The following is a 24,155-nucleotide window of genomic DNA, read 5'->3' as shown; positions in this document are numbered from 1 at the left end:
TCTCCTGTATGTAGGCCGTCTCGTCGTTGTCTGAGATCAGGCCCAACACAACAGTGTCATCAGCAAACTTAATGATGGTGGTGGAGTTGGAAGTGGCCACACAGTCATAAGTGTACAGTGAGTACAGCAGGGGGCTCAGAACACAACCTTGAGGGGCTCCAGTGCTTAGGGTGATGGAGGATGAGGTGTGTTTACCCATCCGTACGGCTTGCTGTCTGTCCTTCAGGAAGCTGGAGATCCATTGGCACAAGGATGTGCTGAGACCAAGGACCTCCAACTTGGAGGTGAGTGTGGAGGGAATTATGGTGTTAAACGCTGAACTGTAGTCCACAAACAGCATTTTTACATAATTCCCTTTTCTGCAGTCCAGGTGACTTGTTGTGGTGTGGAGGAGGTGTGAGATGGCATCCTCCGTGGAGCGGTTATGTCTGTATGCAAACTGTAGTGGATCCAGTGTGTCTGGTAGTGATGCAATGATGAAGTCTCTGACCAGTCTCTCAAAGCACTTCATCACCACTGATGTGAGGGCTACAGGGCGATAGTCGTTTAGGCAGGTGGGCTGCGGTTTCTTGGGGACAGGAACAATGGTGGACTGCTTAAAGCATGAGGGGACTATGGACTGTTCCAGGGAGAGGTTGAAGATCTCGGTGAACACCGGTGCTAGCTGGTCAGCGCAGGCCTTCAGAACCCGACCTGTGATGCCATCTGGTCCTGCTGCCTTCCTGATGTTCACTCTCCTGAATGCCCTCCTCACGTCATGCTCCGTGATGGTGAATACGTTGTCCTCACCGGCTTCCTCAGCGTGCATGCGGTTAGCACTGCTAGCGCCGTTAGCGTGATTAGCTGCAGCCTCGAAGCGAGCATAAAAAGTGTTCAGCTCGTCAGCCAGAGAGGCGTCCGCATTCCCCGATCTGGAGGGTGGTGTTTTATAGTCCGTGATGGTTCTAAGTCCCTGCCACAGGCTCCTAGAGTCGCCATGTTGGAATTGCATATAATTATACAAATATAATTATACAAATATAATTATACAAATATAGGTATACAAATATTAAAAGAATACAATTTTTCAAAAACCTGTATTAGTTTTGCGTAATCTTGTTTATGTTGATTAAAAATATTTAAACCAATATTTATACAAATATAAATATCTTTACAAAACAAGACTTATTTATACTTTAAAAACGTTTGTCAACATATCATTCATGTAGCTTGTGTCTGTTTTGCTTTAATTAAAATGTGTTTTCTACCACAGGAACCTTGAGTGTCTGAATCTTCTCCTCAACACGGGAGCAGATTTCAACAGGAAGGACAGCTTTGGAAGGTGTGCTTACTTTGCACTTCCATAGTCATTCATTATGCAATATGATATTTCTGATTGTGAGGCTTGAGCGTACAAAATCTTCTTTAGGACACCTTTGCACTACTCAGCTGCAAACTGCAACTACCAGTGCCTGTTTGCTTTGGTGGGTTCAGGAGCCAATGTCAATGAGCTTGACAAGAGGGGCTGCACCCCCCTCCACTACGCCGCTGCTTCTGACGCAGATGGAAAGTGAGTTACTGTTTTGCATACAAGTGATTGGTGTGCATAACTTGTTAAATGACATGTATTTACCAGTCTCTCTCGTTCCCTAACTAGGTGCCTGGAATATTTGCTGAGGAATGACGCCAACCCAGGGATCCGTGACAATCAGGGCTACAATGCAGTGCATTACGCCTCTGCTTATGGACACCGCCTGTGTCTGGAGCTGGTGAGATGACTTAAAATCATGTGATTAGGTCTATGTTTTTAATATTTTCATCTTAAAATATTTCTGTATTCTTCATCAGATTGCGAGTGAAACTCCTTTAGATGTGGTAAGTGCTGTGATGCTCAGCATAAACCTCTTTAAGGTTGTCACGGAGTGATGAGACCTAATTAGATCTGATGTGTCTTGTTTTAAAGTTAATGGAAACCTCAGGGACAGACATTCTAAATGACTCTGATGTACGTGCTCCTGTGAGCCCTCTCCACCTGGCTGTGAGTACAGTCTCCATCTTGTTTGTTCACCAAATGTTGGGAAACATTGTAATTCTCTTTTGCTTTCTGGCTTAGGTTCTTCTCAGATTATATTTAATGGTTATTTTAATGCTTGTCCTCAGGCGTATCATGGACATCACCAGGCTCTTGAGGTGCTGGTTCAGTCTCTGCTGGATTTGGATGTGAGAACAGCACAAGGACACACGCCGCTGGACCTGGCTGCCTTCAAAGGCCACGTTGAATGTGTGGATGTGCTCATCAACCAGGGGGCTTCCATCCTAGTGAAAGACTACACGCTCAAGCGCACCCCTATCCACGCCGCTGGTAAGGTGTACGAAGACAGATTACGTGAAGTTCAGTTATTTGCATAATTTGTGACCAAACACAGTTGGGAATCTGAATTATTTTTATTGTTTAATTACAAGGAAAAAGTCATATTTTATAATAAAACCAAAGACTACAGGTGCATCTCAATAAATTAGAATGTCATGGAAAAGTTCATTTACAAACCCGATTCCAAAAAAGTTGGGACACTGTACAAATTGTGAATAAAAACAGAATGCAATGATGTGGAAGTTTCACATTTCAATATTTTATTCAGAATACAACATAGATGATATATCAAATGTTTAAACTGAGAAAATGATTCATTTTAAGGGAAAAATAAGTTTATTTTAAATTTCATGCCATCAACACATCTCAAAAAAGTTGGGACAAGGCCATGTTTACCACTGTGTGGCATCCCCTCTTCTTTTTATAACAGTCTGCAAACGTCTGGGGACTGAGGAGACAAGTTGCTCAAGTTTAGGAATAGGAATGTTGTCCCATTCTTGTCTAATACAGGCTTCTAGTTGCTCAACCGTCTTAGGTCTTCTTTGTCGCATCTTCCTCTTTATGATGCGCCAAATGTTTTCTATGGGTGGAAGATCTGGACTGCAGGCTGGCCATTTCAGTACCCGGATCCTCCTCCTTACGCAGCCATGATGTTGTAATTGATGCAGTATGTGGTCTGGCATTGTCATGTTGGAAAATGCAAGGTCTTCCCTGAAAGAGACAACGTCTGGATGGGAGCATATGTTGTTCTAGAACTTGAATATACCTTTCAGCATTGATGGTGCCTTTCCAGATGTGTAAGCTGCCCATGCCACACACACTCATGCAACCCCATACCATCAGAGATGCAGGCTTCTGAACTGAGCGCTGATAACAACTTGGGTTGTCCTTGTCCTCTTTAGTCCGGATGACATGGTGTCCCAATTTTCCAAAAAGAACTTCAAATTTTGATTCGTCTGACCACAGAACAGTTTTCCACTTTGCCACAGTCCATTATAAATAAGCCTTGGCCCAGAGAAAACGCCTAAGCTTCTGGATCATGTTTAGATTATGGCTTCTTTTTTGACCTATAGAGTTTTAACCAGCAACGGCGAATGGCACGGTGGATTGTGTTCACCGACAATGTTTTCTGGAAGTAGTCCTGTTTTCTGGAAGTATTCCTGAGCCCATGTTGTGATTTCCATTACAGTAGCATTCCTGTATGTGATGCAGTGCCGTCTAAGGGCCCGAAGATCACGGGCATCCAGTATGGTTTTCCGGCCTAGACCCTTACGCACAGAGATTGTTCCAGATTCTCTGAATCTTTGGATGATATTATGCACTGTAGATGATGATAACTTCAAACTCTTTGCAATTTTTCTCTGAGAAACTCCTTTCTGATATTGCTCCACTATTTTTCGCTGCAGCATTGGGGGAATTGGTGATCCTCTTGCCATCTTGACTTCTAAGAGACACTGCCACTCTGAGAGGCTCTTTTTATACCCAATCATGTTGCCAATTGACCTAATAAGTTGCAAATTGGTCCTCCAGCCGTTCCTTATATGTACATTTAACTTTTCCGGCCTCTTATTGCTACCTGTCCCAACTTTTTTGGAATGTGTAGCTCTCATGAAATCCAAAATGAGCCAATATTTGGCATGACATTTCAAAATGTCTCACTTTCAACATTTGATGTGTTATCTATATTCTATTGTGAATAAAATATAAGTTTGAGATTTGTAAATTATTGCATTCCTTTTTTATTCGTAATTTGTACAGTGTCCCAACTTTTTTGGAATCGGGTTTGTATTTCAGTAATTCAACTCAAATTGTGAAACTTGTGTATTAAATAAATTCAATGCACACAGACTGAAGTAGTTTAAGTTCTTTTAATAGTGATGATTTAGTCTCACATTTAACAAAAACCCACCAATTCAATCTCAACAAATTGGAATACTTCAAAAGACCAATAAAAAAAACATTTTTAGTGAATTGTTGGCCTTCTGGAAAGTATGTTCATTTACTGTATATGTACTCAATACTTGGTAGGGGCTTCTTTTGCTTTAATTACTGCCTCAATTCGGCGTGGCAAGGAGGTGATCAGTTTGTGGCACTGCTGAGGTGGTATGGAAGCCCAGGTTGCTTTGATAGCGGCCTTCAGGTCATCTGCATTGTTGGGTCTGGTGTCTCTCATCTTCCTCTTGACAATACCTCATAGATTCTCTATGGGGTTCAGGTCAGGCGAGTTTGCTGGCCAATCAAGCACAGTAACACCATGGTCATTGAACCAGCTTTTGGTACCTTTGGCAGTGTGGGCAGGTGCCAAGTCCTGCTGGAAAATGAAATCAGCATCTCCATAAAGCTTGTCAGCAGAAGGAAGCATGAAGTGCTCTAAAATTTCCTGATAGATGGCTGCGTTGACTGTGGACCTCAGAAAACACAGTGGACCAACACCAGCAGATGACATGGCAGCCCAAATCATCACTGACTGTTGAAACTTCACACTGGACTTCAAGCAACATGGATTCTGTGCCTCTCCCCTCTTCCTCCAGACTCTGGGACCTTGATTTCCAAATGAAATGCAAAATTTACTTTCATCTGAAAAGAGGACTTTGTACCACTGAGCAACAGTCCAGTTCTTTTTCTCCACAGCCCAGGTAAGACGCTTCTGACGTTGTCTCTGGTTCAGAAGTGGCTTGGTAGCCCTTTTCCTGAAGACGTCTGAGCGTGGTGACTCTTGATGCACTGACTCCAGCTTCAGTCCACTCCTTGTGAAGCTCTCACAAGTGTTTGAATCAGCTTTGCTTGACAGTATTCTCAAGCTTGCAGTCATCCCTGTTGCTTGTGCACCTTTTCCTACCCAAATTCTTCCTTCCAGTCAACTTTGCATTTAATATGCTTTGATACAGCACTCTGTAAACAGCCACACCTTTCAGTAATGACCCTCTGTGACTTACTCTCTTTGTGGAGGGCATCAATGTTCATCTTCTGGATCATTGCCAAGTCAGCAGTCTTCTCCATTATTGTGGTTTCAAAGAACAAGAGATATCCGGAATTTATACTGTAGAGATGGTCATTAATTGAAACTCAAATGTAAATATTCTAATGTTTTGAGATACTGATTTTTGACTTGCATGATCCGTAAGCTCTAATCATCAAAATTAAAACAAATGTTTTACTTTACATGCAATGAATCTAAAATATATGAAAAGTTTTCACTTTTTTTAAATAACTTGCAAGAAAAACTTTTTCACGACATTCTAATTTATTGAGATGCACCTGTATAGATATACAAAGACGGTTCAATCCTATTACTTATGAATGGGAGAAACTGCAACGCGAAATATGTTTGGATGCCCAAAATAGCTGCCCGGAGGCATTGCAAATATGGCCGCTGTGTGAATGCTTTCCTTGAAAGGGACTTTAATAAAACTCCGTCTAAGGAAAGTGTCCTGTGGCAACCGATATGGATTTTTCAATAGCAATATTGATAACTAGAGAGATATGGCTGATTTTTACATCTTAGTTATTAAATATCACTATCATTAAGTATTAAGTAATATTTATTACTATTAATTATTTCTGTTTATTACTATTACAGTTTTACTATTATTTTTTTTCTTTATTTTGAAGTGCTCTATTTTTTTGTAACTTTTTCTCAAAGGATAAAGATGTTAAAAATGAATATGACCACATACATGCTGGAATGAAATATTGCTAGTGTTATCTTTTCAATTTTTTTTTATATTTACACAAAGAACAGTGCTTTTAATTATGACAATGGTTAGAAATTAATATAAGCTCAATTTTATTTTATTTTTTAATATTTTAATATATAAATGTCTTTATTTTTACTCAACGGATTAGATATTTAAGATGGCAGGTAATGAAATATTTGTAAAATATTTAAAATATACATAGGTAAAATATACATGTTGAAATATTTGCAAAAATTGTCATTTAAAAAAATAAAAAAATTATATTTGTGTATATACTCAAGGGTAATGGATTTAATGATAGAAATTAATTTGATCGCAAATGTTGAAATTAAAAATTCTTAATTTTCTTATTGCTATTATCTTTTTAATTCTTTAAAAATATTTTTATATTAATCAAAATTCTTAAAAATGTTTGGAAACAGAGAATGCTTCTATTGACAAAGCTGTTTATGGATTCTTAACACAAGGCAGAGCTAACATTTTTGTTGTTAATCAGCCAAGCAAGAACAAGGTCAATACTGTTGACAGATTTATCATCCGGGTGGATGTATATCAGTCTATTGCAGATGCCAGAATGTTTTACTGTTCATGTATGGGCATAGACTCTCATGACGCATATATCTCTTTTCTTTTGCCTTGCAGCCACAAATGGTCATTCTGAATGTCTCCGTTTGCTCATTGGAAATGCTGACCTGCAGAGTGCAGTGGACATTCAGGATGGGATTGGCCAGTAAGTACATGACACTATTTCCCAGTTTCTCCATGTAGAAAATAATGGAAATTATAGATTGCGGAGTCATATTCATATAAATGATTTTCAGGACGCCTCTGATGCTGTCAGTGCTGGGTGGACACACAGACTGTGTTTACTCCCTTATTAATAAAGGAGCCAATGTCGATGCCAAAGACAAATGGGGCCGCACTGCTCTGCACAGAGGGGTAAATCACGACTGATTTTCTTCTGTATTTCTACTGGCACTGGCTCTCACCTGTGCTAGTGCTTCAAAGCGTGGCTCATGGGTTTGTGTGTGTTGTTCCGTTCAGGCGGTGACGGGCCATGAGGAGTGCGTGGAGGCCCTGCTGCAGCACAATGCCAGTTTCATGGTACGGGACTGTAGGGGGCGCTCTCCAGTGCACCTTGCGGCCGCCTGTGGCCACGTTGGGGTTCTGGGGGGCCTTCTGCATGCTGCCCAGTCAGTAGAGACCATTCCTGTCATCACTGACCACCCGGGCTACACGCCCCTGCACTGGGCCTGTTACAACGGTGAATAAACGCACTTGCCAATCACAGATCGATGCACCCTACCTGTTTAAAGGCCTGCTTGCACCAAGTCTAATGAAAATAATGCAGGGTTCCCACTGTCATTTGAAATGTCAGGGATTTTTAAAACTGGTTTCAGACATGGAAATGTCATGGAAATTTCTATAGTCCTGTAATGTAAAGTAAATTCTTACTACTTTGAATTTCTGGTTATGATCTGTTTGAAGGCTCAGGAGGTCGAAACCTTGAGTTACATTCAAATTTTAGCTTGTTTGCCTTTTTAGGGACTTTCATTCACTGACACGCGTAATTATGCGTAATTTTATTTTAAGGAATAGTTCTTTGCATACAAATGTAAATCCTCTTCAGCAATCTTTATGTAATGATAATGTAGTAATTATTACGACTGGACAAGTCAAGGAAATTCATTGGTCAGAAAGGGTGGGAACCCTGTAAATGGTACTTTGGTGTCTATTTGTTTGTCATTCGATGCAAAATGTTAAACCCGAAATGAAAGCATGTTATTCTGAAAAATACAGATGTCACTTGCATTAATCTGAGAAATGACTCATTGGGAAAGGGTTCATAGGAATGCAGTTTCATTTTAAAATCTCTGTTGAAATCCCAAAGGTCTGGTTTGCTGTGACTAGACCCTATAAGGTGAAATACCAACCAGCACAAAATATGATCGCCATGATTTCTTTATTTATTTTTTAGCAGGATTCCTGAAGCTTGTTAGATAAACTGTTATTACACCAAATTCTCTCTCTGCAGGTCATGACACATGTGTAGAAGTGTTGCTGGAGCAGGAGTTATTTCATAAGACTGAAGGGAACACCTTTAGCCCCCTTCACTGTGCTGTGTAAGTGGATTTGGTTTAGGTTGGTATGTGTTTGTTTAAAAGGGCAAAATATTGAAGCTGTTTTTTTTACCTTCAGTATAAATGACAATGAAGGAGCAGCTGAGATGTTGATAGACACACTTAGTCCTGCCATCGTCAATTCAACAGATTCCAAAAACAGGTACTGGTCTTATTCTGTTTATTCAACCTTTCATCAGTTAAGATCGATTTGGCTTGTGAGAACACGTTTTCATTTCATTTCTTTTATTTATTTATATATATATATACATATACATACACAGTGGTGTGAAAACGTTTTGGCCCCCTTACTGATTATTTTGCGTGTTTGTCACACTTGGATGTTTCAGATCATCAAACAAAATTAAATATTAATCAAAGATAACACAAGTAAATACAACATGCAGTTTTTAAATGAAGGGATTTTTTAAGAAGGGAAAGCAAAATCCAAACCCGCATGGTCCTGTGTGAAAAAGTATTTGCCCCCCCCCCCCCCCCCCCCCCCCCCCCTCACACCTGAGTTCAGTTTCTGTAGCCACACCCAGGCCTGATTACTGCCACACCTGTTCGCAATCAAGAAATCACTTAAATAGGACCTGCCTGACAAAGTGAAGTAGACCAAAAGATCCTCAAAAGCTACACATCATGTTGAGATCCAAAGAAATTCAGGAACAAATGAGAAAGAAAGTAATTGAGATCTATCAGTCTGGAAAAGGTTATAAAGCCATTTCTAAAGCTTTGGGACTCCAGCGAACCACAGTGAGAGCCATTATCCACAAATTTGCGAAAACGTGGAACAGTGGTGAACCTTCCCAGGAGTGGCCGGCCAACCAAAATTACCCCAAGAGCGCAGCGACGACTCATCCAAGAGGTCACAAAAGACCCCACAACAACATCTAAAGAACTGCAGGCCTCACTTGCCTCAGTTAAGGTCAGTGTTCATGACTCCACCATAAGAAAGAGACTGGACAAAAATGGCCTGCATGGCAGAGTTTCAAGACGAAAACCGCTGCTGAGCAAAAAGAACATAAAGGCTCGTCTCAGTTTTGCCAGAAAACATCTTGATGACCCCCAAGACTTTTGGGAAAATACTCTGTGGACTGACGAGACAAAAGTTGAACTTTTTGGAAGGTGTGTGTCCCATTACATCTGGCGTAAAAGTAACACAGCATTTCAGAAAAAGAACATCATACCAACAGTAAAATATGGTGGTGGTAGTGTGATGGTCTGGGGCTGTTTTGCTGCTTCAGGACCTGGAAGACTTGCTGTGATAAATGGAACCATGAATTCAGCTGTCTACCAAACAATCCTGAAGGACAATATCTGGCCATCTGTTCGTGACCTCAAGCTGAAGCGAACTTGGGTTCTGCAGCAGGACAATGATCCAAAACACACCAGCAAATCCACCTCTGAATGGCTGAAGAAAAACAAAATGAAGACTTCGGAGTGGCCTAGTCAAAGTCCCGACCTGTATCCTAATGAGATGCTTTGGATTTTGTTTACCCTTCATAATAAAAAGCTTCATTCAAAAACTGCATGTTGTGTTTACTTGTGTTATCTTTGATTAATATTTAAATGTGTTTGATGATCTGAAACATTAAAGTGTGATAAACATGCAAAAAAATAAAAATCAGGAAGGGGGCCAAAACGTTTTCACACCACTGTATATAATATTTATTTATATTTTAAGAGTTCAAACCGTTTACAGGGGTGCAAACTTGTCAACTTTCGGCGAAATTTGAAATGAAATTTTCACCTTGAAATAGGTCATTGACGTGAATCGTGTAGATCTGTAAAAAAAAAAAAAAAAATTTGAGGGGATGGGGGGGGGGGGGCGGAGTCATCTGTTTCACATCACTCAGGGCTTAAAGTTCGGATCTCCAGTGTGTGGGGTTTGGCAGTGTAAAAAAAAAAAGAAAGTCCGTGGTGATGATGGCGCAGTGGATAAGACACATGCCTTTGGTGTGAGAGACCCGGGTTCAAATCCACTGTGAGACACCAATGTGTCCCTGAGCAAGACACTTAACCCCTAGTTGCTCCAGAGGCGTGCGACTTCTGACATATATAGCAATTGTAAGTCGCTTTGGATAAAAGCGTCAGCTAAATGAATAAATGTAAATGTAAAATGTAAATGTAAAGTCCTACATTTAAAAAAACTTGTTGATATCACGTTCGAATTCATTAGTTTGCCTACCAATGGTATGAGAGGAACACAGCTTTCACTCTCAACCAAACTAACATTACTAGCCATCAGAAGTTTTTGCTCATATAAACACGAGACGCGCATAATAGCAGAGGAATGGAAAAAGAAGTGGCTGCGTCTCGAGCGTGCGACACATTGAAAAGGCTGCGAGGCGCAATGGTCAAAGATGTCTATCTAGCGCCATATTTACAAAGAAAAGCTATTTAAAAAGCAGCAGAGCTTTGTAAATAGCTCAAAATAATTGTCATCTCCATAAGAACTATATGATTAACAGAACAACCGGTAGTTTTGAAAAGGATTTTAATTTACCAGTAAAGACTGTGTGAAAGGGCCTAAACTCTTCCTCTGCATATGCGGTGAGTTTACGTTCATCTGGGAAAACCATGCGTTATCTCACTAGGTTTGTAATGTAAATCATTTATAAACCTGTGCCTTAAATCATTAATAAACCTTATAAATATTTCTAATTATGTGATTGATTGTACATTGCGATTTCAAAATAAATGTTTCTGACTTTGCATGTGGCCAAACATTAAAACACTTTTTGTGGTTGAGATCCATTTTGTTACTTTTTCTCTCTGTGACAGGACTCCTCTTCATGCTGCGGCATTCACTGATCATGTGGAGTGTCTGCAGCTCTTGCTGGGTCATAACGCACAAGTGAACTGTGTGGATGCTGGAGGCAAAACCCCACTCATGATGGCTGCTGAGAACGGCCAGACTAATGCAGTCGGTAGGACTTAGACGCTCAAACCTCAAATGTTTTTCGTTTTTGTAGTTAACTGAGTTTGTGTTTGTTTTTTGATGTGTCATGATGTCTGTCTGTGTTTGGCAGAGGTGTTGGTGAGCAGTGCAAAAGCAGATCTCACGCTACAGGATGCCAACAAAAACACTGCTCTCCATCTGGCCTGCAGTAAGGTATGAGAAACACTGTTCTCTCGTGTCTCAATTCCTCATAAGTTGTAAGCATCTAGTATAGATTGTGTGATGTTCTCATAAATGTTACTGTCACTGTATTGGTTTTTATTTGATCTCTATAGGGTCATGAAACCAGTGCCTTGTTGATCTTGGAGAAGATCACTGACAGAAACCTCATCAACTCCACCAATGCAGCTTTACAAACGTATGGTCAACACACAGAAATTATGCACTTACACTGATGTACAAAAATATATTAAACTATAAGCCTAATATTAAATTGTCATGTTCCAGGCCCCTGCATGTGGCTGCCAGGAATGGCTTGACTGTGGTTGTCCAAGAACTACTAGCTAAGGGTGCTAGTGTGCTAGCCGTGGATGAAAATGGTAAATGCTGATGATTTCTAAAGTTATCATGACTATAGTTTTTAATGTTTGTTTAAAATGTTTAGAGATGGAGAATATGTTGGTGACCCTTTTATTTGTGTGCGTGTACTTGTATGTTTTAGTGGTCGACCGATATATTGCCAAGGCCGATATTTGGCATTTTTCAAATATAGGCATCGGCCAATAAGTTTTTCTGTTTGGCCGATATGTTTGAGGCAGGACTTTTTTGATGGCGTTGAAAACGGTAGCGCTTGAGCACACAGTGCTCTCATTCTCCCTCTTGTTCGGTGTCGTCGTTAAACAGTTCTGTCTAATACGGATAGAAGTCTGTCTAATAATCAAATAGAACTGTTAAACATGGGAATTAAAATGTATACAAAAAAGTATCATAACGATTGCTTTTATATTATTGGTATAAAGACATTATTATACTTTCTCATTTGCCATCAGCATTCAGCAAACACGCATTTATATAATTTAAACAAGTCTTTGAATGACTAATGAACATTTGATTTCACAAACCTTGCAAACTTAGTCGAATCCAGCTGAGAGATCTTGTGAAGTGTGCATTTGTTTATTGCCTGATCGCGTGTTTTCTGCATAATGGTCGGCCCGTGCAAATTGAATGCTTCACTGGAGATGCACGATCGACAAACTTTAAACGCGTGATTTCAAACTATGCTGCAATTTATCCATTTGCCCACTCCAATATTCATGTCATTTTCGTTGTATGTAAAATGAGTGTTACCTTGGCTTTATTTGAAAAAATATGATTCCCAATGCGCACAAACTTCCCAGAATACTAAGTGCCCTGTTGGTTACAGTGTTTACTTCCTTTTTAATTATATTTTTATTAAATATTTATTTGTGAGAAATACTTTGTCATCTAAAGTGTTTATTTTACACATTTATTTTTTTAATCCATTTTCAAATGATTTAAAATTTCTTAAATATTAATTAAAGGGGTCCTATTATGCTTTTTGAATTTTAGGCAGTGTGTATGTTTGGGCATAAAAAGATAAAGGCATAATGAACGCGATATTGCGTAGCTTGACAGTGAACTACGAAGTCAGCTCTGGCTACAATGTTCTTCCACAAGACGCATGCAGTTGTGTTTATTAACCGCTAGAGCACTAGAGCACCAAAAGTTACGGACTAAGTTACGGAGTAGGGTTGGGAATCGAAAATCAATTCCAATTCCAGAATCGGATAGTTGCAAAATTACATTTTCAATTCCGCCTATCAATTCCTGTGTGCTCTTTTTTTTTTTTTTTTTTTTTTTTTTCATTCAAAGAATTAATTCAGAAACACTGATTCATCCAGTAACAAAAGTAAATCTTGAGTGAGTCATTGAATCATTCAAAATTGATTGTTTCTTGAGCAGCAAATCAGCATATTAGAATAATTTCAGAAGGATCGTGTGACAACGAAGACTGAAATAACGATGCTGCTGACAATTCAGCTTTGCCTCTCTCAGGAATAAATGACATTCTACCGATTCTTCTTTTTTTTTCTTCAAAAATACAATATATTGTGAAACATAAAATTGTATTTTTGAGGGAAAAAAAAGAATTGGTAGAATAAGAGACTTTTTGAATGTTACTGTGTTTATGTGCATTTATTTTATTGTTTTGTATGTGAATTTTATCAACTTTGTTTTTTACTTGTATTTTACAGGCTATAATGAAATTTAGGAAATCATGGAAATTTTTAAACTATAAACTCATGTGATCCTGGAGCACAAAACCAAACAATAGTAGCAATAGCCAAAAATACATTGTATGGGTCAAAATTATCATTTTTTTAATGCCAAAAATCATTAGGATATTAAGTAAAGATCATGTTCCATGAAGATATTTTGTAAATTTCTTACCGTAAATATATCAAAACATAATTTTTGATTATTAATATGCATTTCTATGAACTTCATTTGGACAACTTTAAAGGCAATTTTCTCAATATTTAGATTTTTTTGCACCCTCAGATTCCAGATGTTCAAATAGTTGTATCTCAGCCAAATATTGTCAGATCCTAACAAACCATAAATCAATGGAAAGCTTATTTATTCAGCTTCCAAATGATGTATAAATCTCAATTTCGAAAAATTGACACTTAAGACTGGTTTTGTGATCCAGGGTCACATATTTTGGTAACAAGGTTTACAAATAAGCAAAACAAATCATTGATCTCCCAATTCATAATATATCTATATATATATAATTTTTTTTATTTTATTTTTTACTTTTGTTCTCTACTGTATAGATTATATTTGGATTTTTTTTTGACTGGTCTTCTCTCGTTTCTCTTAAAGGCTACACTCCAGCCCTCGCTTGTGCTCCTAACAAAGATGTGGCAGATTGCCTGGCGCTAATCTTGGCCACCATGATGCCAGTGTCTCCCGGTGGAGGTGCAGTGCCCAGCCTCACGTTCAGTGCCATCAATCATTACACCAGCCCCACCAAAAGCGTCACGTTCAACAGTCTGCCCATGCTCCGCTCCGAACACAGCTCCTACTGCAGTTTCAACAGCATCGCCCGCCACGATGGCTGCTACAAGGACGATGAGCTAAACGACTCTGACTCAGAGACGTACTGAGGAGGAGGAAAGGAGAGGCGCACGTCTTGTCTTAATTACCCAGCGGCCGGCCACTCCGCAGAGCCTTAAGAGTCTCTACACACATCACACACAAACAAACACATGTATGAGGCGCAGCAGGCTGGCCCTCCCAGCCCCCTTATCCATCAGCTCAACCTCTGCCAGCATATCTTGCCCTACACAAATATGACGGATAAGTGGGTGGGCCTCTCGACATGGCAATAAAAGACAAGAATCAGCAGCCTGGGACCAACTTTTGCACAAGCAGTTTGACACTGTCATAGTGCAACTGGAATTGGACGTTCAAATCCTCCGTCGCGAAAGACTGGGATATTTGTGATGCTTTCAACAGTTTCAAGTCAGTGTGCACTTCTGAATCGATCATTTACAACTTGGAAAGAAATGATTTATTTTTTAAAATGCGATTTTAATACCTGTCAATTTCTCTGTCCCTCTGAGGGGGATAAATAAAAAAATTAAAAATTAAAAAAAGAGTTTCGGTAGTTTCAAAACCACAAGGGCAAATTGAGGACATGAACATCAGCATTGTAATGCGTTTGGCCACAAGCATGAGTGATGTTAAAATGCTAACTGTCTCCATCTTCAGTTTTAGGATAAATTATTATTTTTATCTATGGTATTTATTTTTCCTTTCCATATTTCATCATCATTTTGTGCCTTCATAAATTACTGTATGGAGGGAAGGGGCAGCTTGAGAGAACAAATCTTCGATGCACAAGTTCAACATTATGTCTGTGAAAAGCACTGAAAATGAAGAGGCAAACGGCTCCCAGCATGCTTTGCTCCAGAATGAGGAACACTGTGTAAACCAATGGTAGAACAGCATTTGATCTCTTTGTATGTTGATATATGAATATAAATATATATTATATTTTTTCTGGCTCCTATTAACATTTTTGGGCAGGTATGCTCGCTTTGATTTAGCAAATGAAACCACTCGATCCTTCTGTGATGGCCTGTCAGAAACCTGTGTTTGTCTCTTTTCAAGCTTTGATTTTTGGAATGATTGAAACTGGAAATCTGTTCAATATAGCTTCCCGGCTGGGAGGGGGTCAGCAGGGATCTGTTTCCTTTCCTGTCCTTTTCTTGGGGAAAAAGGAGAGTGATTGGTGCGGTCGATGGCCGCTGCTGCCCCCTACTCACAACGAGATTCCTGTATATTTTATGGTTGATCAAATAAATAAATGAGTTCAGTACTTTGAATCTTATTTTTCTTATCAAATGTTTAAAGCTGCAGTCCGTAACTTTTTTTTTTTTTCTTTCAAATGTTAAAAAATTTATATAAGCGAGTAGATCATGAATCCATTTTCCAAATCGTGTTTTTGGTTTATCCTGAATCACTACGGTACACCTATAAGTTTTTATTACTGTCAAATGATTAATCATGATTAATCGCATCCAAAATAAAAGTTTTTGTTTACATATGTATGTGTACTGTGTATATTTATTATATATACAGGTGCTGGTCATAAAATTAGAATATTATGAAAAAGTTGATTTATTTCAGTAATACCATTCAAAAAGTGAAACTTGTATATTAGATTCATTCATTACACACAGACTGATATATTTCAAATGTTTATTTCCGTTAATTTTGATGATTATAACTGACAACTAATGAAAGTCCCAAATTCAGTATCTCAGAAAATTAGAATATCAATTAAGACCAATGCAAAAAAAATGATTTTTAGAAATGTTGGCCAACTGAAAAGTATGAACATGAAAAGTATGAGCATGTACAGCACTCAATATTTAGTTGGGGCTCCTTTGGCCTGGATTACTGCAGCAATGCGGCGTGGCATGGAGTCGGATCAGTCTGTGGCACTGCTCAGGTGTTATGAGAGCCCATGTTGCTCTGATAGTGGCCTTCAGCTCTTCTGAATTGTTGGGTCTGGCGTATTGCATCTTCCTCTTCACAATACCCCATAGGTTTTCTATGGGGTTAAGGTCAGGCAAGTTTGCTGGCCAATCAAGAACAGGGATACCATGGTCCTTAAACCAGGTACTGGTAGCTTTGCCAGTGTGTGCAGGTGCCAAGTCCTGTTGGAAAATGAAATCTGCATCTCCATAAAGTTGGTCAGCAGCAGGAAGCATGAAGTGCTCTAAAACTTCCTGGTAGACGGCTGCGTTGACCTTGGACCTCAGAAAACACAATGGACCAACACCAGCAGATGACATGGCACCCCAAACCATCAATGACTGTGGAAACTTTACACTGGACCTCAAGCAACGTGGATTATGTGCCTCTTCTCTCTTCCTCCAGACTCTGGGACCTTGATTTCCAAAGGAAATGCAAAATTTACTTTCATCAGAGAACATAACTTTGGACCACTCAGCAGCAGTCCAGTCAAGACGCTTCTGACGCGGTCTCTTGTTCAAGAGTGGCTTGACACAAGGAATGCGACAGCTGAAACCCATGTCTTGCATACGTCTGTGCGTGGTGGTTCTTGAAGCACTGACTCCAGCTGCAGTCCACTCTTTGTGAATCTCCCCCACATTTTTGAATGGGTTTTGTTTCACAATCCTCTCCAGGGTGCGGTTATTCCTACTGTTTGTACACTTTTTTTCTACCACATCTTGTCCTTCCCTTCGCCTCTCTATTAATATGCTTGGACACAGAGCTCTGTGAACAGCCAGCCTCTTTAGCAATGACCTTTTGTGTCTTGCCCTCCTTGTGCAAGGTGTCAATGGTCGTCTTTTGGAAAAATGTCAAGTCAGCAGTCTTCCCCATGATTGTGTAGCCTACAGAACTAGACTGAGAGACCATTTAAAGGCTTTTGCAGGTGTTTTGAGTTAATTAGCTGATTAGAGTGTGGCACCAGGGGTCTTCAATATTGAACATTTTCACAATATTCTAATTTTCTGAGATACTGAATTTGGGACTTTCATTAGTTGTCAGTTATAATCGTCAAAATTAAAGGAATATATCAGTCTGTGTGTAATGAATGAATCTAATATACAAGTTTCAGTTTTTGAATGGTATTACTGAAATAAATCAACTTTTTCATGATATTCTAATTTTATGACCAGCACCTGTATATATAAATGCACACACATACAGTATATATTTTGAAAATATTTACATATACATTTATATCTTATATTTTATATTCTATATAAATATACTTACTTTAAAAAAGTAAGTAAAAGTAAATATACTTAATATATAAACACATTTTTTTATATATACATTCATGTGTTTGTACTTATATATACATGATAAATATGCAAGCATGCACATATATTATGTAACAACTTTTATTTTGGATGCGATTAATCGTTTGACAGCACTAGTTTTTATATATGGGCTATTTTAGATTGGTTCTGGTAGGTACCGCTGCGGAGTAGCCCAGCACATGCGTGATTCGTCATAGACATAAACTGAGAGAAGTAGCTCCGGCTACAGTGTTCTTCCGCAAGAAGCATGCAGTTCTTTTTATTAACCGCTAGAGCAGCAAAAGTTACGTTCTGCAGTAGGGTTGGGAATCGAAAATCAGTTCCAGAATCAGATAGTTGCAAAATTAAAGTTTCAGTTCTGTCTATCAATTCCTGTGTGCGCATCTTTGTTTTTTTGGTAATGAAAAGAGGCTATTAAAAATGTATTCGAATCATTCATTCAAGAAATTAATTCAAAAACTGATTCATTCAGTTCTACCTGTGTGATGTTGTTCAGAGCAGTAACCTGAATCTCCTGTACAGGTTAGATACTTTTGGGTGGGTCCAGGATTTGCCATCGCAGCAGCAGTTTTGGAGCAGACGCAGAAGAGTGCTCAGAGAATGGTGTGTAGAGGGAGACAATGCCTTCGGTTTCTCTGGCATGGAGGTGGAGACAACGTGCAGGTGAATGAAACATCCAGCTATAGCTACACCTATAGGGCATTTATGCAGTATAATAAAATGGTACCGTTTTCCTCTGTCACTATAAACACTCTGAACTTATTTTTTTTCCTAATTCTGAATAGGTATAAACTGCCAGTCGTCATCATAGTAATCAACAACAATGGCATCTACAGTGGAGTGGATCCAAAGACTTGGAAAGAGATGGAAAAGATGGGAGACATGACCACCATGTGAGTCTAGACTAGAGCATTAAAGAAAAGGTCTGGGATCATTCTAGGTGCCCAAACCTTTTACTGCTAGGGCCAAAAATACTTAAATGTGGGTCTATTTTCTTCCCTCGTGTGATGAGGCAAGGCAGGCCAAATCAAAGGTCATTAGGGATCAACTTTGTCCCGCAATCCCTGGTTTGGACATCTCAGTTTTAAAAGGTTTAAAAGCGGAAATATGAAAAATTGTCAATAAGAAAAACTAAAAATCAATAACCGATCAATAACTAATATGGTTAAGATATTTTGTGCATCCCTAGTTAAAGCTCATGCAGGAATTTCAGTTGCACTTTATTTTACAGTATGTGAACTTACATGTACTTACAGTGTACCTACCTAAGAAAGTTCTGGTAATATAAGGTAACTACACAGGTTAGGGTTAGGTTTAGGGGTAGGTTCAGGGTTATTACCTAGTTATTGTTATTGCAAGTAACTAGTAAGTAAGTACATAGTATGCACAGTAACAAGACTGTAAAATGAAGTGCTACTGGAATTTCCCTTCTTCTGCTTTTAATCTCTCTTCTAGTTGGTAATTTTTCATTTCCGAGATATGTTTTATCTACGCTTCTGGTCAGATGGTATGCACTTCTCATTTTTGACAGTAGAGGGTATTGTTAGTTTTCCTACCAGGATATTAAAACATGCCAGACGGATTCATCCATGTTTAACACTTAATACTTGGATTAATATTATTTTATAATTCTAGATCTAATGTTTATAAATGTCAGGTCGACATGATACAAGATTATCTATAGCCAGGACAACAGAACCACTCTGTCATGAGACTAAAACAGATTTTCATTACAGATTTCTTGTGTTACAGATTTTATTTTAAGCGTTGCAAGCAGCCTAGTAAAATGAGTGTGACACTACTTATCTATGATTTATTTTGGACTAAGATGGAATGAAGATAATACAACAAATTGCTCCATGTTGAAAGACTGGGTTTAACTGCAAATGCAATGAGACGCTGTTAATAAAGTTAATATCTATCGAACCTAGAATGTATCAAATCTTGTGTCTTAGTGCTCCTCCGGTGACACTACTACCAGAGGCGCGGTACGAGCAGGTGATGAGTGCATTTGGGGGCCGTGGGTATCTGGTCCGAACAGAGGAGGAACTACGCAGTGCACTACAGGAAATTTTGAACAACACACAGATGCCCAGCCTCCTCAACGTACTTATAGACCCAGCCTCAGACCGCAAACAACAGGTACTTCACACACACACACACACAGACAGCCTTGCATTATAGTTCAATCAGCTGGAATATCATTAACAGTTTAGATAAAACACTTAATTTTATATTCTCATTTTAATCCTATAAAGCATACTGAATTGTATTTGATATGCAACCAGGGCCTCTAAATTGTCATCATGATCAAAACTTTGCTGAAAAACCTGTTATACACAATCTACTACATGCATTCTATCTCCTGATTGATAGTATATACTTAATAAGCAAATCAAATTTCAGCCGTCCCCCTTCAGGTTGTGGGTCACGTGTCTATTTGCTGTGAAATCTTTACTGAGTTTTATGAAGTCAATATAAGAATAACTTTTACAGTATATTGTGATAATATTTCAAGATGAACAATTACCACTTACTGGGCTGAAGCAAGGAACGTAGGTTCACTTGATTATCTATACATTGTTTTTTTTTTTTAATAATGTTAAAATGTAGTATCAAATATGATGCATCAGGCTTTTAAAGGGATAGTTCGAAGGTCTTACGTTTATTTGTTCATCTCTTAATCATCATTGTATTGCACTGCATTATATGTTTTGCCGATCACACTTTATTTTAAGGTCCAATTCTCACTATTAACAAACCATTAGCTACGGCTTTTGCCTCAATAAACTCCTAATTTGCTGCTTATTACTAGTTAGTTAGGCAGCTGTTAAGTTTAGATATTGGGTAGTATTAGAGATGTGGAATATGGTCTTGAAGAATAAGTGGTTTAAGCAACTAGTTAATAGTAAGAATTGGTCCTTGTACTAAAGTGTTACAATTTTGCCCCACAATAAAAACCACAGACCTTTGATTATAAAACTAAGCATTTAAATATCATCTTACTACGACAAATTATTGGGAAATATAGAGTGAAAACTTATATTTTTATCTATTTTATACAAGTAGTCTGCTATACTGTTATAATGATCTCAATGATTTACAAGCTTTCAGAATTTTAACATATTTTGTGGCAATTTAATTATCAGCAACTGCTCCAAAATGTATATTTTTGTTCCATTTGAGCCACTGCCTGTCATACACAATAATAGTCAGATAAATATTTGTTTATTAAACCTTTAGACAAAATCTAAAAAAATCTAAAAGAAAGTTTGCATGTGTTTTTTGCTCAGTATCATATTTGATAAATCAGGTGTTTATGGATAATATAGTATAACGTATATAGGAGAATATGGGGCTCATAGAGGGGAAAAAAACACCTACATTTTAAGTTATTGGAAAAAGCGCGGTGTGGTGTTGGACTTCTGACATGTTTGACTGTTGAAGTGAAAGTGAAGTGACATGTGGCCAAGTATGGTGACCCATACTCGGAATTTTTACTCTGCAACTAACCCATCCAAAGTCCACGCACACCCGGAGCAGTGGGCAGTCATTTATGCTGCGGCGCCCGGGGAGCAGTTGGGGGTTCGGTACTCAGTCGTGGTATTGAGAGTGGAGAGAGCGCTGTACACTCACTCCCCCCACCTACAATCCCTGCCGGCCCGAGACTCCAACCCGCAACCTTTGGATTACGAGTCAGACTCGCTAACCATTAGGCCATGACTAAAACTTCATAACATCACAAGACCCGTGTAACCGTAAATTTCAATGCTCAAACGTTTTTTTCTCCCCCTCTCACATACACACACATTAAACATAACTGACCTTTCTATTCTTGAAAGTTATGAGACCCCCATTATTGAAAGTTGTGACCCTCTATGTTGTGCTGGGTGTATCCTGGCAACCACATGCAGACATATTGAAGGATTGAGTGTCATAGCGGCCTGGAGCACTGAAACTCTCTGAATATGTCACACTGACACTCAAAGGGCTTCCCCAACGATGAATGGAAACTTTCTAATGTTACAAAAGCATTTCGAGATAAACAGGATCGACTTCAATGGAGTTGATTCATGTGCAAACAGAACTTTTGTTGTCTTTAATGTTCATATCATAATATGAGACTTTGTGTTTATCTCCTAGGAGTTTCCCTGGCTGACACGTTAAAATCTTTAGAGCTTAGACGGATATCGGATGAGATCGGATCATGTCTTGATGACCAAATGCTGTTTCTTTCACTACATTTGGTTAATTTACTGTAGGTGGCACCATTTCCTATTAAAAGAAAAGCTGTATCATTTTACATGATCTCAATCTCTAATGACTGAAATTAATTTCTATAGATTCCAGTTCTTTCTATAAGTACCTAAAGGGAAACTTAGCTTAAAAATAAAAGATCTGGCATCATTTACCTCGTCGTTTTAAACCTTTATGACTTCACGTTTTCTATGGAACACTAAAATATAATTTTTTTGTAAGAATTTTCACGCACATCTTTACATACAACAACAACAGTTCATAAGGTGCTGCAGGAATACTTGGGCACACGGTTTTACATTTATACCACCAGTTCCTTCATCCTGAAGTCAGTAGGTTATTGGTTAAATGGTTGAAATTATACAAGCTCAAAATACAGTACTGTGCCATTTCATTCATATTTCATATTTTCTGCAGTAATCCAAAAGCCAGTTGAAAGATCTTATTGACTTTTTGTCAAGGTAACCCTAGTAAAAAATATATTTAAAATTCTTGTATTTCATACTAAGCATAGTTCAAATTTACTGACATATCGCTCAAGACTTACTGATATAAAATTATAATTAAACTTTATTTGGAGTACTACTTCTGCACATGTCTTAATATTAAGCCTAAAATGTGTTTTAATGTCACTATTGATGAGGATTGTTTGATCTTTGAATAATATCGGTCTTTAAATGCAAGATATTTCAAGTGTACCTGAATTATACTTACAATAGTTCCACTTTAGCACAGTCCAATATACTTCAGTATTTCATTAGTTGGACTTCAGCAGTACTTCTGCACAATTAAAGTGCATTAAGCACAAAATTAGTTGTTCCAATTCAGCAGACTTTAAGTATACCAGTTTAGAATGTTAAAAGTACAAATGCAGGTTTTTTTATTAAGTGCATAATATGTAAATGTATTTGTAGTATACTTAGCATGAAACAAATGTATTTCAGATACATTTTAGTATGTTTATTTTTCACTGGGGAAGCCTAACTTCCAGGTTGGCTTATAAAGAATATGTCATCCCTGCAGCACTTCGATGTGACCATGTCTCTCAAACTTAATTAATTAATATGATTTGTGCACCATATTTCTACTAAGAGCTTCTAAAATTATTATTCACTGATAATATGTATATCTACCATGCCTCTTTTCCTCAAAATTCATACAGGTTTGAAATGAATTGATGATTTTGAGGTGAACTATTCCTTTTATAGAGAAAATGCAAACAATTTCTAATAACAAATTAAGGGTCATATATGGCAGTTTAGACTATGTACTGTATATTTGATTCTTTTAACCGTCCAGGTGTAGAAATGTTCCCAACAACCTTAAAACATATTTACTTATTAAAAGAACCATTTTCACAGCCAAATCTGAAAATGTTTGAAAAGGTGGGAATAACAGGATTGTACAAAAGCAGCCACGCTTTTAAAGCCTTATCATTTTTTAATTATTGTGCACAAACAAAAATGGCCTTACTTGCTGTACATTGTTATTGTATAAAGAATTATAGTGATTTAAAAATATTTTTCTAATAACAACTTCACAATTAATGTAATTTGATGTTCTTTGAAAGATTTTGTCTCCAGGGGAAGTGATGGGAAATTAAAATGCGATTCATAAGAGCCTGTCTTTCTCTGATTGTCTTCTTTGTTCTGCACTCTGTCTGATTGGAGGCGTTTACAGACTGCATCTCCCATCAGGCTTTTAAACGGCCCTCTTCATAATTGCTCTATCATTAATTCTGAGGGAAAGTAAAGGCGCCAATAAATTGTGAGTAGTGGGGGGCAATAAGTCCTGAAAAAAAAAGGACACAGAGAGGGAGGGTGAGATAGACGAGAGGGGTTGGAAAACATCTGTGATATTCCACTACAGAGCATGCAGGCTAATTCTGTCATTTTATGCATGTGTGTACATCACATGCCAGTGGAAGCCTGTCTCAGATTCAAGTCTTCCAGTTCAGACATTGTATATGGTCACACCAAGTTATCACACTGATTTTGATAAATGAACACCAGTGTGTAGTTTTGCCCACAGAAAATTTGACTCTCTGTCATTCTATATAAACTGAGATTACTAATAAAGTTGTGCTGATTTGCAAAAAGCTTACAATCACAAGTAGTTTCTTTAAAAAATAAGAATTAAGATTTTTCAAAATACTTATCAAAATAAAAGCAGTTTTAATGACAAAAAGACATTTAATGTATCATTGAGATACTATTGTAGTTTTCAGATTTTGAATCAGTTTTTGTTTTTATATTTTCCATTTTTTATTAATTTTTTATTTTAAGTTTTTATTGAGTTTTAGTTATTTAGTTAAAACCCTGCTTATAATCTGCGGAGGAATGGAAAAATATTTTAAAATAGTCCATTTAATGTCACAGAACTTAAACAGTTTTTAAATAACTTTTTTTTTTTACAAAATCTGCCATTTTC

The 24,155-nt window shown here is 38.0% G+C and overlaps 2 protein-coding genes across 3 annotated transcripts in view; both read left to right on the top strand.

The window, feature by feature from the left end:
• LOC306878091 (serine/threonine-protein phosphatase 6 regulatory ankyrin repeat subunit A-like) overlaps positions 1-15,714 on the top strand; it is a 33,433-nt gene extending 17,719 nt beyond the window's left edge. For both annotated transcript variants that reach the window (XM_079430205.1, XM_079430204.1), the window contains 16 exons: positions 1,253-1,321; positions 1,409-1,549; positions 1,637-1,748; positions 1,828-1,854; positions 1,943-2,017; positions 2,140-2,341; positions 6,691-6,778; positions 6,870-6,987; positions 7,093-7,312; positions 8,084-8,171; positions 8,248-8,331; positions 10,959-11,104; positions 11,207-11,289; positions 11,412-11,494; positions 11,584-11,675; positions 13,987-15,714. In XM_079430205.1, the coding sequence (XP_079286331.1) occupies positions 1,253-1,321; positions 1,409-1,549; positions 1,637-1,748; positions 1,828-1,854; positions 1,943-2,017; positions 2,140-2,341; positions 6,691-6,778; positions 6,870-6,987; positions 7,093-7,312; positions 8,084-8,171; positions 8,248-8,331; positions 10,959-11,104; positions 11,207-11,289; positions 11,412-11,494; positions 11,584-11,675; positions 13,987-14,270 (1,912 nt within the window). In that variant the 3' untranslated portion in view covers positions 14,271-15,714. The remainder of the gene's footprint in view (positions 1-1,252; positions 1,322-1,408; positions 1,550-1,636; positions 1,749-1,827; positions 1,855-1,942; positions 2,018-2,139; positions 2,342-6,690; positions 6,779-6,869; positions 6,988-7,092; positions 7,313-8,083; positions 8,172-8,247; positions 8,332-10,958; positions 11,105-11,206; positions 11,290-11,411; positions 11,495-11,583; positions 11,676-13,986) is intronic.
• Positions 15,715-17,870: 2,156 nt separating this feature from the next.
• LOC306877629 (2-hydroxyacyl-CoA lyase 1-like) lies at positions 17,871-23,351 on the top strand. The gene is made up of 4 exons (XM_079429493.1): positions 17,871-18,131; positions 18,254-18,361; positions 19,424-19,610; positions 21,612-23,351. Exons 1-4 carry the CDS (start codon positions 18,109-18,111, stop codon positions 21,633-21,635), a joined length of 342 nt encoding a protein of 113 aa, XP_079285619.1. The 5' UTR covers positions 17,871-18,108; the 3' UTR covers positions 21,636-23,351.
• The last annotated feature ends 804 nt before the right edge of the window (positions 23,352-24,155 follow it).

Source organism: Barbus barbus (genome assembly GCF_936440315.1).
Source record: "Barbus barbus genome assembly, chromosome: 12".
NCBI classification, from domain to species: domain Eukaryota; kingdom Metazoa; phylum Chordata; class Actinopteri; order Cypriniformes; family Cyprinidae; genus Barbus; species Barbus barbus.
The sequence above is the reverse complement of the archived record's forward strand: the minus strand, read 5'-3'. Positions and strand labels throughout refer to the sequence as shown.

Coding starts and splice junctions, on each gene's coding strand:
- LOC306877629 (XM_079429493.1), top strand. CDS start 18,109: ATGGAGGTGGAGACAACGTGCAG. Junction 18,132..18,253: donor GAGGTGGAGACAACGTGCAG/GTGAATGAAACA, acceptor AATTCTGAATAG/GTATAAACTGCCAGTCGTCA. Junction 18,362..19,423: donor ATGGGAGACATGACCACCAT/GTGAGTCTAGAC, acceptor CTTGTGTCTTAG/TGCTCCTCCGGTGACACTAC.